The following is a 14,267-nucleotide window of genomic DNA, read 5'->3' on the forward strand; positions in this document are numbered from 1 at the left end:
CATCCAGACTTCAACCCTCAGACCTTCCCTGTGGAAGAGATATGTGGATGACACTTTCGCCATTTGGCCACATGGCCTCCCAGCTTTGAACCTTTTCCTACACCACATCAATTCTAGACATCCCGCTATCAAATTCACCATGGAAGTGGAGAAAGATGGCAAGCTACCATTCTTGGATGTTCTGTTTGAGAGGAGACCTGATGGCTCACTGGGGCATTCTGTCTACAGGAAACCCACCCACACAGATTCCTACTTGAAACCTGATTTCCACCACCACCCAGCTCAAAAGAATTATCTCATCAAAACGTTATACCACAGGGCACATTGCATTTCGGACCAACACCACCTGACCAGTGAATTAAAGCATGTACACCTGGCCCTCAAGAGAAACGGATACTCTGACCGTACCATCCGCCACGCTGTTTCTCCCTCCATACATAAATAACCACTTGATACTCCGGTCAAAACCATCATACTACCATATATAGCAGGCGTTACTAAAAAGATCTCCAAAATTCTAAACAAACACAAGATCCTGGTCTGGTTCAATACAGTACACAAAATCCGTGACCTGATCCCATCCGTGAAGGATGTCGTTCCTGACTTACAGTATCCCGGGGTTTACAAATTGAGCTGCACCTGTGGTGACTGCTATATCAGGGAGACGAAACGACATGTCTCTGACCGAATTCGCGAACACAAATCAGATTTGAAACACGGCAGAACGAATTATTCTGCCGCAGCTGATCACTGTTACTACGCTGTGGGTGATCATGATATAGTTTTCTCCGATACCAAGGTTCTCTGCAAACCCACGGGTTTTTATCAGAGGTTTGTCCACGAGGCAATTCAGATTTACAAACACAGATACAATTTCAACCGAGAGAATGGTTTCAAATTAAGCAATCATTGGAAAGATGTTCTAAATCAAACCAAACATTAAACTAATTTTCAATGGTACAGTATATTTATTCAAGTAGTGGTATCCCAAACTTTCACAGCAGCTTATTTCCCTTCACACCAACATTATGTAAACTCCCCCCCCCCCCCACCATGCCGGTCCAGTACATCATTTTATGCTAATTCCTTTGTCAAGGCGTTTTTTGGGCTTGCTGTCTTCACTCCAACGCTGTCCTCTGGACAGTCCAGTCCCTTCACCTTATGAAGGCCACTTGTGTTGTGGCCGAAACGTCGTGATTTTTTGTTATTTTATTTTTACCTACGTGACTTTACCGAATAGAACCAAAGAGTATGGATCCTTGCAGTCACGAAAGCTTAAAATCTAGAATATCTCGCTTAAGTTTAATTTGTCTTCATGCGGCTCGCCACTTTGTCACTTTGTTTTACTTTTAAATATTCACGCGTTTTTTATTTCATATATTTTTTTGCACCAGGCCAAGCCCGCTTGAGCTGCTGTACCGCTTTTGTTTTCAGAAGCGACCTGCCCACAACACAAGGTGAGGCTCCTCAACAGCGTGGCGGTGTTCACTCTAGACGCGTGGCGGTGTTCACTCTAGATGCGTGGCGATGTTCACTCTGGACGCGTGGCGGTGTTCACTCTGGACGCGTGGCGATGTTCACTCTGGACGCGTGACAATGTTCACTCTAGACGCGTGGTGGTGTTCACTCTGGACGCGTGGTGGTGTTCACTCTAGACGCGTGGCGGTGTTCACTCTGGACGCGTGGCGGTGTTCACTCTAGACGCGTGGCGGTGTTCACTCTAGACGCGTGGCGGTGTTCACTCTACTTGGTGGAGTGAGGAAGCATGAATTCTGTACAGGTGAAGGTGGCCAGGTGTTGGTCTGGACACACCACCACCTGTGAACCATGCCAGTGTGTGACAGTGGTGGAGCCAGTGGGGGTGGGGTAGGCTCGTGCCCCCCCCCCTCCAACGATCCAATCGAAATCCCTAATTTCGATAGGATCATTGGGGTTTATTAGTGACTAGCTTTACTGCTTCTTTGGTTACTTCGGTAAAGTCACGTAGAATGAGAATAAAATAATCAATTGATAAAATAAAATAACGCAATAAAATTCTCACGAAGTTTCGGCCACAACACAAGCGGCCTTCATCAGGTGAAGAGACGAGACTGTCTGGAGGACAGCGCAGTCAGGAAAGCTTTAAATCGAAATTTCGCTTTACTGCCCGGCTTCGTCCGGGACTTGGATTCTTGTCTTGGATAAATTTCATATCCCTTATATTTCACTGAAAAACCCTTAAAAATGTTGATGCTTGCAATAAAGAAAAAGGCCAAAACAAATCAAGTTACCTAAATCGGATGTTTCCACTCGAGGAAATTTAACCTTAATCCACTTCTGTGCAAGGCCACTCGGGAAGGGAATAATGACGTGGCGAGCTGAAAATAGTCGCGTTCACTTAGAAATTCCAAACGGCATAAGCTGTGAAAATTTCACGACGCCAGAGCTCAGCGTTGGGGAGGTTTTGCTGCTTCACTCAAACAAACAGATGTAATGTTCTGCTTCATATTTAACATAGCAGTTCTACCCGTTCTTCGCACGGAGGATATGTATTGAAACTCCGAGAAACCAATGGCTTCATCGGCCAGGAGCAAAGCGCCACGTAAAATCTCCTGGCACGCTGTTAAAAGCTCTAAGCATTGCAGAGCGCTTAACACAGGTGTGTTGCGGGTTGACGCCACAAACTTCATGGTCATACAAAATATGAAAGTATATTTTTTATACTTTTTTCATTGTGCACGGTATGGAACCTACCCACATGCCAAATTTCAAGTGTGTAGCATGTTGGCAAGTATGCTAAACATTTCGACCAGACACATACACACGTATCCACACATTTCCCTTTTATATATAGGCTAGCTTAACTACCCGGCTTTGCCCGGGACTTTGATTCTTGTCTTGGATTAAAACACGGCCTTCGCAGAGTGTTGGTGGGGGGGGGTATGCGTGACGTCAGCAGGCACACTGCGTAACGCTGCCGCATAGGGTGACATCTCAGATATGACGGCTATTTTAATACTTTGTGCATTGTGTCCAGTCTGGAAGCTACTCACGTGCCAAATTTCCAGTTTGTGTTGCATGTCGGCAAGTATGCTGAACATTTCAAACAGACACAAATTCACAAATTTCCCTTTTATAATTATAGATGAATCAGCATTGTGCGGCCTCCACTGCCACTGTGTGGCATATTATTACGTGCCAGGGACTCTATGAGAGGACAACAGTCCGTGTTCATAATTGGCAATAAGTAACGGCAAAGCAGTTACAAGCAACTCACAGAATTGTGCGCAGTTGCGTATACAGTACACGACTTGCCTGAAGGCAAACACCTTCAGCGAGCGCGATGCCTTTCACACGCGTCGAATAAAAAGCATAGGACAAGTCCTTAGTAACAACTCCTTACTAATAACTCCTTACTTACAACTCCTTACTAACAACTCTTTACTTACTAACAACTCCTTACTAACAACTCCTTACTTACTAACAACTATCATTTTTCATTGCTGAAAGGGGTTGCCCCCCCTACCTGAAAATCCTGGCTCCGCCTCTGAGTGTGTGAAAGGGTCAAGTTTGTATTTGCAGTAAAGTCTATTAACTCTATTGAGCACGGAGGTTATATTAAAACAGTAGTTTATTTTTGTTTTCCTCTGCAACTCTTTGTAAGAATGTAGTCAGGAAGTTATCACAGCACACGTGCAGCTGAAGTCGGAACTGTTCATCCCAGCATTCAAGGACATCTGTGCCTGGCTTTCACACCTCTAAGTTGCGATTGAACATTAATTTATGCATGTCTGCATAACACAAATAGTATTATTTTCAACACCCTTTGCAATGTCAGCTGAATTTAGCTTTCATAAATATTCCTTTTGAAGCCAGACAGCCGAAATTGTGTGCTCGGGAGTTTTGGGTTAACATTCATTTTGAAGATACGAGGGCTTCCAGGCAGGTTTATGACCATTTGCCCTCTCATTGTGTGCCATAACAGCCCGTTTGATGAATTTGGGACACTTTTTCACTATATCATGAATATATGAATAAGTATAGACGTGTAAATCACGTGTGACTGTATAAATGCATTCCTCTGTGCATCGATACTGACGTGTAGATGGTGTGGATATTCTTTTTTTCTGTCTGCAGCTGTCGCTTCCTCTGCAGAATTGGTCTGATGGAGCAAAGGCACTCGGCGCGGCTCGGTGCAAAAAGGCAACAATGCGACCGGTGTGCATACAGCACGGATCGTCCTGCATATTTGACACGGCACCAGAGAACCCACACGGGAGAGAAACCCTTCAAGTGCAGTGTGTGTGGGAAGGCGTTTTCACAGTCAACACATCTTCATGTACACCAGAGAACCCACACGGGAGAGAAACCCTTAAAGTGCAGTGTGTGTGGGAAGGCGTTTGCACGTTCACAAAATCTTAATGTACACCAGAGAACCCACACGGGAGAGAAACCCTTCAAGTGCAGTGTGTGTGGGAAGGCGTTTGTATGTTCACAAAATCTTCATATACACCAGAGAACACACACGGGAGAGAAACCCTTCAAGTGCAGTGTGTGTGGGAAGGCATTTGCACGTTCACAAAATCTTCATGTACACCAGAAAACACACACGGGAGAGAAACCCTTCAAGTGCAGTGTGTGTGGGAAGGCGTTTGCACTGTTACCACAACTTCAAGTACACCAGAGAACACACACGGGAGAGAAACCCTTCAAGTGCAGTGTGTGTGGGAAGGCGTTTGCACAGTCACCAAATCTTCATGTACACCAGAGAACCCACACGGGAGATAAACCCTTCAAGTGCAGTGTGTGTGGGAAGGCGTTTGCACTGTCACCACATCTTCAAGTACACCATAGAACACACACGGGAGAGAAACCCTTCAAGTGCAGTGTGTGTGGGAAGGCGTTTGCACAGTCACAAAATCTTCATGTTCACCAGAGAACCCACACGGGAGATAAACCCTTCAAGTGCAGTGTGTGTGGGAAGGCGTTTGCACTGTCACCACATCTTCAAGTACACCAGAGAACACACACAGGAGAGAAACCCTTCACGTGCAGTGTGTGTGGGAAGTCGTTTTCAGATGCATCTCCTCTTGTAGCACACCGGAGAACACACACAGGAGAGAAACCCTTCAAGTGCAGAGTGTGTGGGAAGGCGTTTTCACAGTCACCAAGTCTTCATGTACACCAGAGAACACACACAGGAGAGAAACCCTTCAAGTGCAGTGTGTGTGGGAAGGCGTTTGCACATTCACCAAGTCTTCATGTACACCAGAGAACACACAAGCATCAGAAGATCCACAAGGAGGGGAATCTGAAATCAGCTTGTGAAAGTCAAAGTGCTGCAATGTGCCCTTCCCTCATGAAACAAGAACCGGAAGAAAATCCCAGATTGGACACTTTGAAAGGTATAGAGGTGAAATATGAAGAGGTGAAGGTGAAATGTGAAGAAGTGATGGTGAAGAGCGAAGAAGTGAGGGTAAAATGTGAAGATGAAGATTCAACTCCAAAATCGGACCTTCACATTGATGGAGGCAACGTGAAGCAGGAAGAAAATTCTGACTGTGATGCAGAGCGAGGCAACTCCCAGCAGTTTGTGGAAGTGGAGGTGTGGGTGGACTTCCTCCGAGACAATACAAAGTCAAATGGAGACCCGGTAGATGTGTAAGCTTGAGAAGATGTCGCTCCAATAGATGCACCTTTGTCACAGGCCTTTAATGACAAGAATGTGAAGTTAAACACTCAATTCCTAGGTTCAACCTGCAGGGTAATAGCAGCCAGTCTTTGTGGACCTGTGGGTTGCGTAGATCTCTAACCATGAGCGAGAGCCAATAAGCTCCCAAGCATTCACAAGGTTCTAATAATTCCATTTATATGGTGCTTGCTTAATCGCCTCTGGAAATTAAGAGTTTTGTGCCGTATCTCATCTCAAACACTCGAAGAGCACCCCCAAGTAGCACCTGCCCCTGTGTGGCACAAGGTGGTGGCCCTGCACTGGCCTGCATGTTGTTGTATACGGCCCTTTTTCTATCTTTATTATCAATAACAATATTTGCCGATACATGGATATATTTGTATTGTTTTTTTAAAGAAATGAATGAAAACAACCCCAACTCAGTTCCACAGCAACGGCATGTGCAGGTCATGGAAAAGCCATTTACCATGACCTACTGACATAATTTTGACAGTTCACAAACAGGCCCAGGGTCAGAGGGAACAGACAGAGCGCAGAGCACAGCGAATTGCAGGAGACTGACGTAATATAATAATGCAGTGTTTCCCTCTCTCAAGAGTCGGAGAGAGACCCCGGCCGTCTTTGTCTTCCCGCAGCACGGGAGAGCAGGAATAACACCACAGACAAGAATCATTGCAGGGAGGGGGTCATCTGTGACCCATGGGTGAAGGAATGCCTTGGGGAGTGTACAATGGATGGGGAGATGCGGAATGGCTCGGTGGAATGACACACACACGTACACGCACGGACGCGCACACACACCGGCCACGCCCTCCACGGCGCAGAGCGGAGAATTGTTTTTGAATATAACGGTCCAACCATCATTTCAAGAGTTCAGTTCAAACCGGGAACAGCAGCAACAGGTTGTCAGCCAGCGAGCTGCAGAGCAGGGGGCGGCGAGCGGGGGCCAAGGGGGCCCCTCGGCCAATGGGCGGTGGCGAGACTCGCAGGGTGGCGAGGCGCCACCGAGTGTGAGTTCAGAGCCGAAAGGCAAAGTATCGTTTAAAGACCTTTATTTCGACATCGAGTCCAGCTGCAGCGCGACCGACGGCACCAAGCAAGAGCTTCAGCAAACCAGCAGGCCAAGAGCGTGCGACTTGAGTCATACAGCAGTGGAGAGAACCTGCTTTCAGAGAACCAGCAACGAGCGTGTGCCGACTTCAGTCATCCAGCAGTGGAGAAAAACCTGCTGTCAGAACCAGCAACGAGCACGTTCGAGCTCTCCACACAGAGAAAGTGCAGCGCAGTCATCCAGCAGTGGTGAGACCCTGCTGTCAGCGAACCAGCACGAGCGTGACTTCAGTCATCCAGCAGTGGAGAGAGCCTTGTATATATAGGTGTTATGAAAATTGATGAAAATAATGAAAATTAAATGAATTAGAAATTTGCATAATTTATCCGAAATTATGTTAATTTGTGTAATTATGTGCATAAATTATGCCGATTCGAGAGATAGTGGTATTAATTTATGCGTGTGGGCGTGGTTATGATAATGCAGGTCGTTATGGATTATCAGGTCGAGCCTCGGTGACTAGGATTTTGTTATGAATTGGAATGACGCAATTAATCGTATGCAGTGACGCAGGCGTTGTGAGCGTGAATGAGAGAGTCGATTCGACTCTGCTCTTTAATTCCGTATTATCGATAAGGATACGATTACTCTCGATTGAACATTATGAATTATGTGTGTTATGGATTATGTGTGGTGATAGTGTGCTTATGATAGGTCCCCAGGATTCAGATCTCATACGCAGAACAATATTATGCAGAATTTCAGGAAGAATCACACACAAACCTTCTGCTTTAATCAGTTTTATTTCTAGTAACTTTAATTTTTGGATAATATGAAAACTCAATCTCGGGATTTTGGAATTTCAACACAGCGTTAACATGATACCATCACGATTGCGTTGTTTCACCTCGATAGCGGCACCTGTGGTTAATTCCCGACGCGTAACGCAATCGATCGGTTGTTGAGAGAGAGATTAAAAACATGCGAACTATTCTATCAAACCTTAACTTTATAATATGCAAACTCGTATACTTGAATTGTTACACAACACGGCACTTGGTCTTTGATTCGTATCCAATCCTTAATACATTCTGATATGCGAAGTTATTATTCTTGAAATCGTCAGCACAGTACCACGTTGATGTTCGTTCATTGATTCATAACGATTATGAATTTAAAGCGTTCAACTGAAATACTTCTAATTGCCTTATCAACACCACTCGATGGCCGCAATGCTTCGTTACTTGAATTGTCACACAACACAGCATTCGGTCATTGATCATGCGCGGCCCTTAATGCAATTATTGTCACGTTATATTCTTAGTTTTTTCGGTAAAGTCACGTTGAAGAGAAACAACAAAATAACAAAATATATATAAAACAATAAAAAATTCTCACGACGTTTCGACCATAACTCAAACGGTCATCATCAGGTGTGTTGGTTTGCATAAATTTATTTTTAAAACGGCACATTTATTTATTTATAAAAAAAACGTTTGCGTCACGCGCATCGATTGGCAGTTTGCCCAGGACTAGTCCATCTATTTTTTTTAAAAGAGGAGGGGGGAGACGAAATTTTTTATAATGTATGCTGTCTGAAAGCCACTGTAAGCGTGAACAATCAATCAAGAACTGAAATGATTTATCAAATCTTTCCAATGATTGCTAAGATAGAATCCATCTTCTCGGTTGAAATTGTCTCTGTGCTTGTATATGTGGATAGCCTCATGAACGAATCTCTCATGGAAGCCAGATGGCTTACAAAGAACCTCCGTCTTGGAAAAGTCAATGGCATGTGAGCCTACTGAATTAGAACAATGATCTGCTACGGCCGAGGTGTTGGTCCTACCGTGTTTAAGGTCTGCTTTATGTTCACGAATGCGGTCCGAGACGTGGCGTTTGGTTTCTCCAATGTAACTACTACCACAGAGGCAACTTAGTTTGTAGACACCAGGGTATTGTATGTCCGGAATCACATCTTTTACAGACGGAACCAGATCACGGATTTTATGTAATGTGTTGAAACGGACCTGGATCTTGTGTTTATTCAAGATTTTGGAGATCTTTTTTGTGATCCCAGCAATGTAGGGTAAAGTGATGGTTTTGAAAGGCTCCTCAAGAGGGTTCTTCTTCATGGTTTGAGTGATAGCTTTGCGGATTGTATAGTCGGAGTAACCATTAGCCCTAAGAGCTTGGTGTACGTGCTTGAGTTCACTGCTTATGTGTTCCTGATCGGATATGCATTGAACTCAAGCACGTACACCAAGCTCTTAGGGCTAATGGTTACTCCGACTATACAATCCGCAAAGCTATCACTCAAACCATGAAGAAGAACCCTCTTGAGGAGCCTTTCAAAACCATCACTTTACCCTACATTGCTGGGATCACAAAAAATATCTCCAAAATCTTGAATAAACACAAGATCCAGGTCCGTTTCAACACATTACATAAAATCCGTGATCTGGTTCCGTCTGTAAAAGATGTGATTCCGGACATACAATACCCTGGTGTCTACAAACTAAGTTGCCTCTGTGGTAGTAGTTACATTGGAGAAACCAAACGCCATGTCTCGGACCGCATTCGTGAACATAAAGCAGACCTTAAACACGGTAGGACCAACACCTCGGCCGTAGCAGATCATTGTTCTAATTCAGTAGGCTCACATGCAATTGACTTTTCCAAGACGGAGGTTCTTTGTAAGCCATCTGGCTTCCATGAGAGATTCGTTCATGAGGCTATCCACATATACAAGCACAGAGACAATTTCAACCGAGAAGATGGATTCTATCTTAGCAATCATTGGAAAGATTTGATAAATCATTTCAGTTCTTGATTGATTGTTCACGCTTACAGTGGCTTTCAGACAGCATACATTATAAAAAAATTTCGTCTCCCCCCTCCTCTTTTCAAAGAAATAGATGGACTAGTCCTGGGCAAACTGCCAATCGATGTGCGTGACGCCAACGTTTTTTTTAATAAATAAATAAATGTGCCATTTTAAAAATAAATTTATGCAAACCGACACACCTGATGATGACCGTTTGAGTTATGGTCGAAACGTCGTGAGAATTTTTTATTGTTTTATATATATTTTGTTGTTTCTCTTCAACGTGACTTTACCGAAAAAACTAAGAATATGAATTACTGCAGTCACGAAAGCTTTAAATCAAAATTTATTGTCACGTTGTTAACAATAGGATGACTGATTATTATGCATCGCTACTCGTTGAAAGGGCACTCCAACCAGTATTATTCTTGGAGGCACAAATATGCGTTTGAATTCGTCATTTCATTCGTGGATACCAGCAAGATTATGTAGAAAGAAAAATATTAACGAACGACTCAAGTATTTCTAATCGACTTCTCAACGCGACTCAATGGGTGGCGATGTTTCCTTTTGAGATCCTTATCCTGGGCCAATCTTTTAATTAATTGTGGCCAGACCCCTGACAGGGAACCGGTTGAACACGCTCTTCACCCCCGCGAGCGGCGCTCCGTGGTGAGGTGCCAAGAATTAATCCTTGTTAATGGGTCAGTTGGTAATTTATGCGGTTAGAAGTACAGCCCCAGCACAATATTACAGAGGAAAATTATGAACACTCTTAAAAACGATGGATTATTCACTCGGTCGTTGCGATGTTTCCACAATCACGGATGGTTCAATGGCTTGAGGTTTTAGGCTTTGTTAATGACCCGTGTGTGTGTGTTGAATGGTATGAGTGGTGAAAGAGTAGGCCAATGTTCGGAATCGATTCTTTCCGTCAAGCAGACGTCTGGTTTGTCGTTTAGTGGTGGGGCAGTGTATCATACGTATCAGTTGATTCTTCTTTCAGTAGTTGGTTCGGACTCGACGGACGTTGGTGAACGAGTAGATACGTTGTTGTAGCTGCGATGACCGTCTGGTAGATGGCGTTAGAAGCACGCCCGCAGCGGCGCGGTTGTACGCGGACGGTAGGTACTGCGCGCAGTGCGTCTGCGAGCAGCTGGCACGCTGGTGCTCCGTCGTTGGCGGTTGTAGATTGCAGGCTCACGATTCACTCGTGGTGGCGCTGGCCGCTAACAGCGGCAGCGGGTCGCCAATCGGCGACACTCGCCAATTCGGCGAGTTGTAGAGGCGTCTCCGGCGTCGGTGATGGCTGGTCTTCTGCTGAGATGAGTTGAGCGGGTCTTCTGCTGAGATGAGTTGAGATGAGTCTTCTTCTGTTGAGCTGAGTTGAGATGAGTCTTCTTCTGTTGAGCTGGCCCCGAGGGCTGATGAGTTGATTTCAATGCTGAAACGGCTCCTTTTTATGCCAAAAATCTCTCTCCTTCTCGGCTCCTCCTCATGAGGCGGAGCTATCTTTGATCTGATCGTATGTCAGTGGGGGGGGGGGGGTTCGTGTGTCAGTGTGTATGTTTGTGTGTGTGTCATTTATGACACGGTTCTGTTCGGGTCTTTCCTCAAGCCATAAACATCAAGACAACAGACACTTCGATTCATCTTGAAGGCGTCTGGTTGTCTACTCCATCCAGAGAGAGGGGCGGGTTCCCCCCCCCCCCTTTTCGTACACGTTTTCGACGCACAAAGAAATGGTTAAGATTTTTAAAGTTTAACATTTCACATCACAGTTGGTATCTTATCATACACAGTTATGATCCTGCTTGTGATTCATAGTATTTGCTTTATTTCCAAGTGAAGATGCTCTTACGAGCGTATGCATTTTATCACGTGCTGCAGGGAGAGACAAAGGTGGTCGGGAGCACCTATCTCTTTATACTTTCGACTTATATTTCTCAAATACCATTTGGTCCCATGTTCGCCAAGACTCGTGTTTGTAACTACGTCCTCCCGACACCTCTCGGTTTACCGAGGTTCGCATTGATATGATGGAGTTATTAGAAAGAAAAATAATTTTCATCCTGAGTTTAAGAGGTCCGTTTCTTGATTGTTGGAATCCATATCCCTTGGTTCTGTAAGGTTCTATAATGGAATGTCATGTAAGGTGAACACGTTATTATTGTTATATTGCAATTTCTTTAAAACTTTGTTTGCCTGGTTGCCGTGTGTGGGGTGGGGTGTGTCTCCTCATCAAACCCGGCTGGCTTTTCCAGATGTCCCCTTGTGATAAGGTGTAATTCCTGCTTCTCCGCGCTGTGAGAGAGACAAAGGTGGTCGGGGTTGCTTGGGATATTGTTTAAACTCTTTCGCAAGTTTGCCCGTTGTCTCATTCCTTCTCGAAAACCTTTGATGTGACTCTGTATTTTGTCTCCAAGCTTTGTTTTAACAGTAAAAGTATTAAAGGTGAAAATCATTTGATAGCGAATTAATTATTGGATAATAATTCACTGATGTATCTGGTGGCCTGGTCTTAATTGGAGTGAGCGCGAGGACTGCTAACTTTAGCTTATTCTTGTTATTGCATTTTAATTTTGAACCGTTGTTTTAATGACAGAGGGAAAAAATATATATGGTTTAACCCGTGGGCGTCCTCGTTTCTGGCTTGCGGAGGGCTTCCCTCTGCGTGACCTCCCTTAGGGCACATCAAACTCTTGTTCATCTGGAGATCTTCGCAGATAGCTGCTAACATCCTCGCCTCGAGAGTTTTATTATTTCTTTATTTTTTAATGGTCTGTTTATAATCGACATCTGGTTTTTCATGTGCCTGGCTTACGGGTTTTATTGATTATTTTTTTTGTTAAAAAAATATTATATATAACGCAAATATTGTTAATATCAATTTTGGAAAAGGCTCATATACAACAGCCTGCCGCTGTGGGCCAGCACCGAGAGCGTTCAAGCAGCACCAGGAGGGAGCGGCGTGTCGGCGGGCTCAATCCCCAGCAGCTTGATACACGCCTTTGTTTGTATGCCCATTCCCCACCTTCACAAACCCGCTGTGCTTACGGCGTCTGCTTTACGCAAATAATTAATGCCAGAAGACCAACAACACTCGCACATTAACACCTACAAGAAGACTCATGATAAGTGCATCAACTATTAGCTGATAACGAAAAATATTGCTGCCATTGAGTTACATGGATACGTCACTTAGAAGTATTTTAGTCGTGCGTTTTTTTAATTGCATAATCTTGCTGATGTATCCATGAATGAACATGACGAATCTATGAACGCATATTTGTGCCTTTCGGAATAATAATATTTTTTGTTTGTCTTTTTGTATGAATACCGTCGCATAATTTTAAGGACTTTATTCATATTTTCCATACGCTCTTATTACGCTGAATAAGAATTAATTGCTCTTATACCAAAAGGGAAACAACGGATAAGAATTGCCTGGAAGAATTGCTTATGGATCTATAAATGAATGCAGGACGGTGTGGTCATTTTTCAAAGACGAATTTGCATATTATAAAGTGAAGGTTTTTGTTTAGAATAGCATATGCATGTTTTAACTCTCTCTCACCAATGGCTCGCGTCACGCGAGGAAAGGAATCAATGTGCCGTTGTCAAAGTGAAACCACACAGTCGTTGATGATACTGTGTTGACACAGTGTTGAAGTTCCAAGATTGAGAGTTCACATACTATATTAGAGTTAAGGTTTTAATTAGAAAATAAATTGATTAATGCAGAAGGTGTGGTGTGAATCTTTCCTATGATTTATGCACAAGAACATACACTCAGTAAATGTTATAACGAGAATAATTGTATTATACTGATCGATAATACGAAGTTAGACAACGAAGCCGAGTTGACACTAGCATAACTGCATGCGATTAATTGCATTATTCCGATTGATAACCGACCCTAGTCAACGAGGTGGGGCCTGATTATCATAAAGGATGTCATTAACATAACCACACCCACTTGCATAAATGATTACGATTATCTCTTGAATTAGCATACATTATACGCAAAATTAACATAATTTCAGTTTAATTATGCAAATTACATTTAATTTTCATTATTTTCATCAAATTGTATTACACCACATACAATGTGGACAAGAGCCTGTCAGTAGGGGGCGATGGTTGATGTGGCATCTCAGTTGTGGAGTTTGTAGGGAATGTTTAGAATTTGCTCAATTTTGACCGAGACGCCAGCATGCAATGGCCTACTCGTTTTGAATGGCGCAATAGTATGTTGTACATACACTATTAAGCGTATTTTTAAAAAATAGCTTCTTGTTGGTACGATGTAACCTGATGCAGCATATTTCACTGCAGTAATTCAATTTTGGTAATATGCCTGTCAATAATTTAGAATGAATACTTGTCTGATTGTGTGCGTACATGTAACATTGTCTATAAGGGTCAAACATTGAATAAGTGATGTTAGGACAAAGTGTGTTTTGGAAGTAACCTGTACAGATAACTCAGGTGAGACTTACTCTTTGTTTTTTTCGGTAAAGTCACGTATAAATAAGAAATAAAATAACATAATAGCATACGACGTTTCGGTTGCAACACAAGCAGCCATCATCATGTACAGAAGAGCTAAATTTACAAGAGAGGGGAAACACATAACCTCAGATGTATATACAGACACCCAAGTAGGGGGAACTAACACAGATACAACAGGGGACACAGAGAGAGAAGCATACCAG

The 14,267-nt window shown here is 43.6% G+C and overlaps 1 protein-coding gene across 3 annotated transcripts in view; it reads left to right on the forward strand.

Moving 5' to 3' along the window:
• Window positions 1-14,110, forward strand: part of LOC116958165 (uncharacterized) — a 45,460-nt gene extending 31,350 nt beyond the window's left edge. For 2 of the 3 annotated variants that reach the window (XM_076055920.1, XM_076055918.1), the window contains exons 2-3: window positions 1,395-1,457; window positions 4,117-14,110. In XM_076055920.1, coding sequence (XP_075912035.1) covers window positions 4,145-5,644 — 1,500 coding nt within the window. In that variant the 5' untranslated portion in view covers window positions 1,395-1,457; window positions 4,117-4,144 and the 3' untranslated portion in view covers window positions 5,645-14,110. The remainder of the gene's footprint in view (window positions 1-1,394; window positions 1,458-4,116) is intronic. The other variant, XM_076055921.1, reaches the window with a different exon arrangement.
• The last annotated feature ends 157 nt before the right edge of the window (window positions 14,111-14,267 follow it).

The sequence above is a fragment of the Petromyzon marinus genome, chromosome 73 (assembly GCF_048934315.1).
Source record: "Petromyzon marinus isolate PM22_M1 ecotype Great Lakes invasive population chromosome 73, UKy_Petmar_22M1.pri1.0, whole genome shotgun sequence".
NCBI classification, from domain to species: domain Eukaryota; kingdom Metazoa; phylum Chordata; class Hyperoartia; order Petromyzontiformes; family Petromyzontidae; genus Petromyzon; species Petromyzon marinus.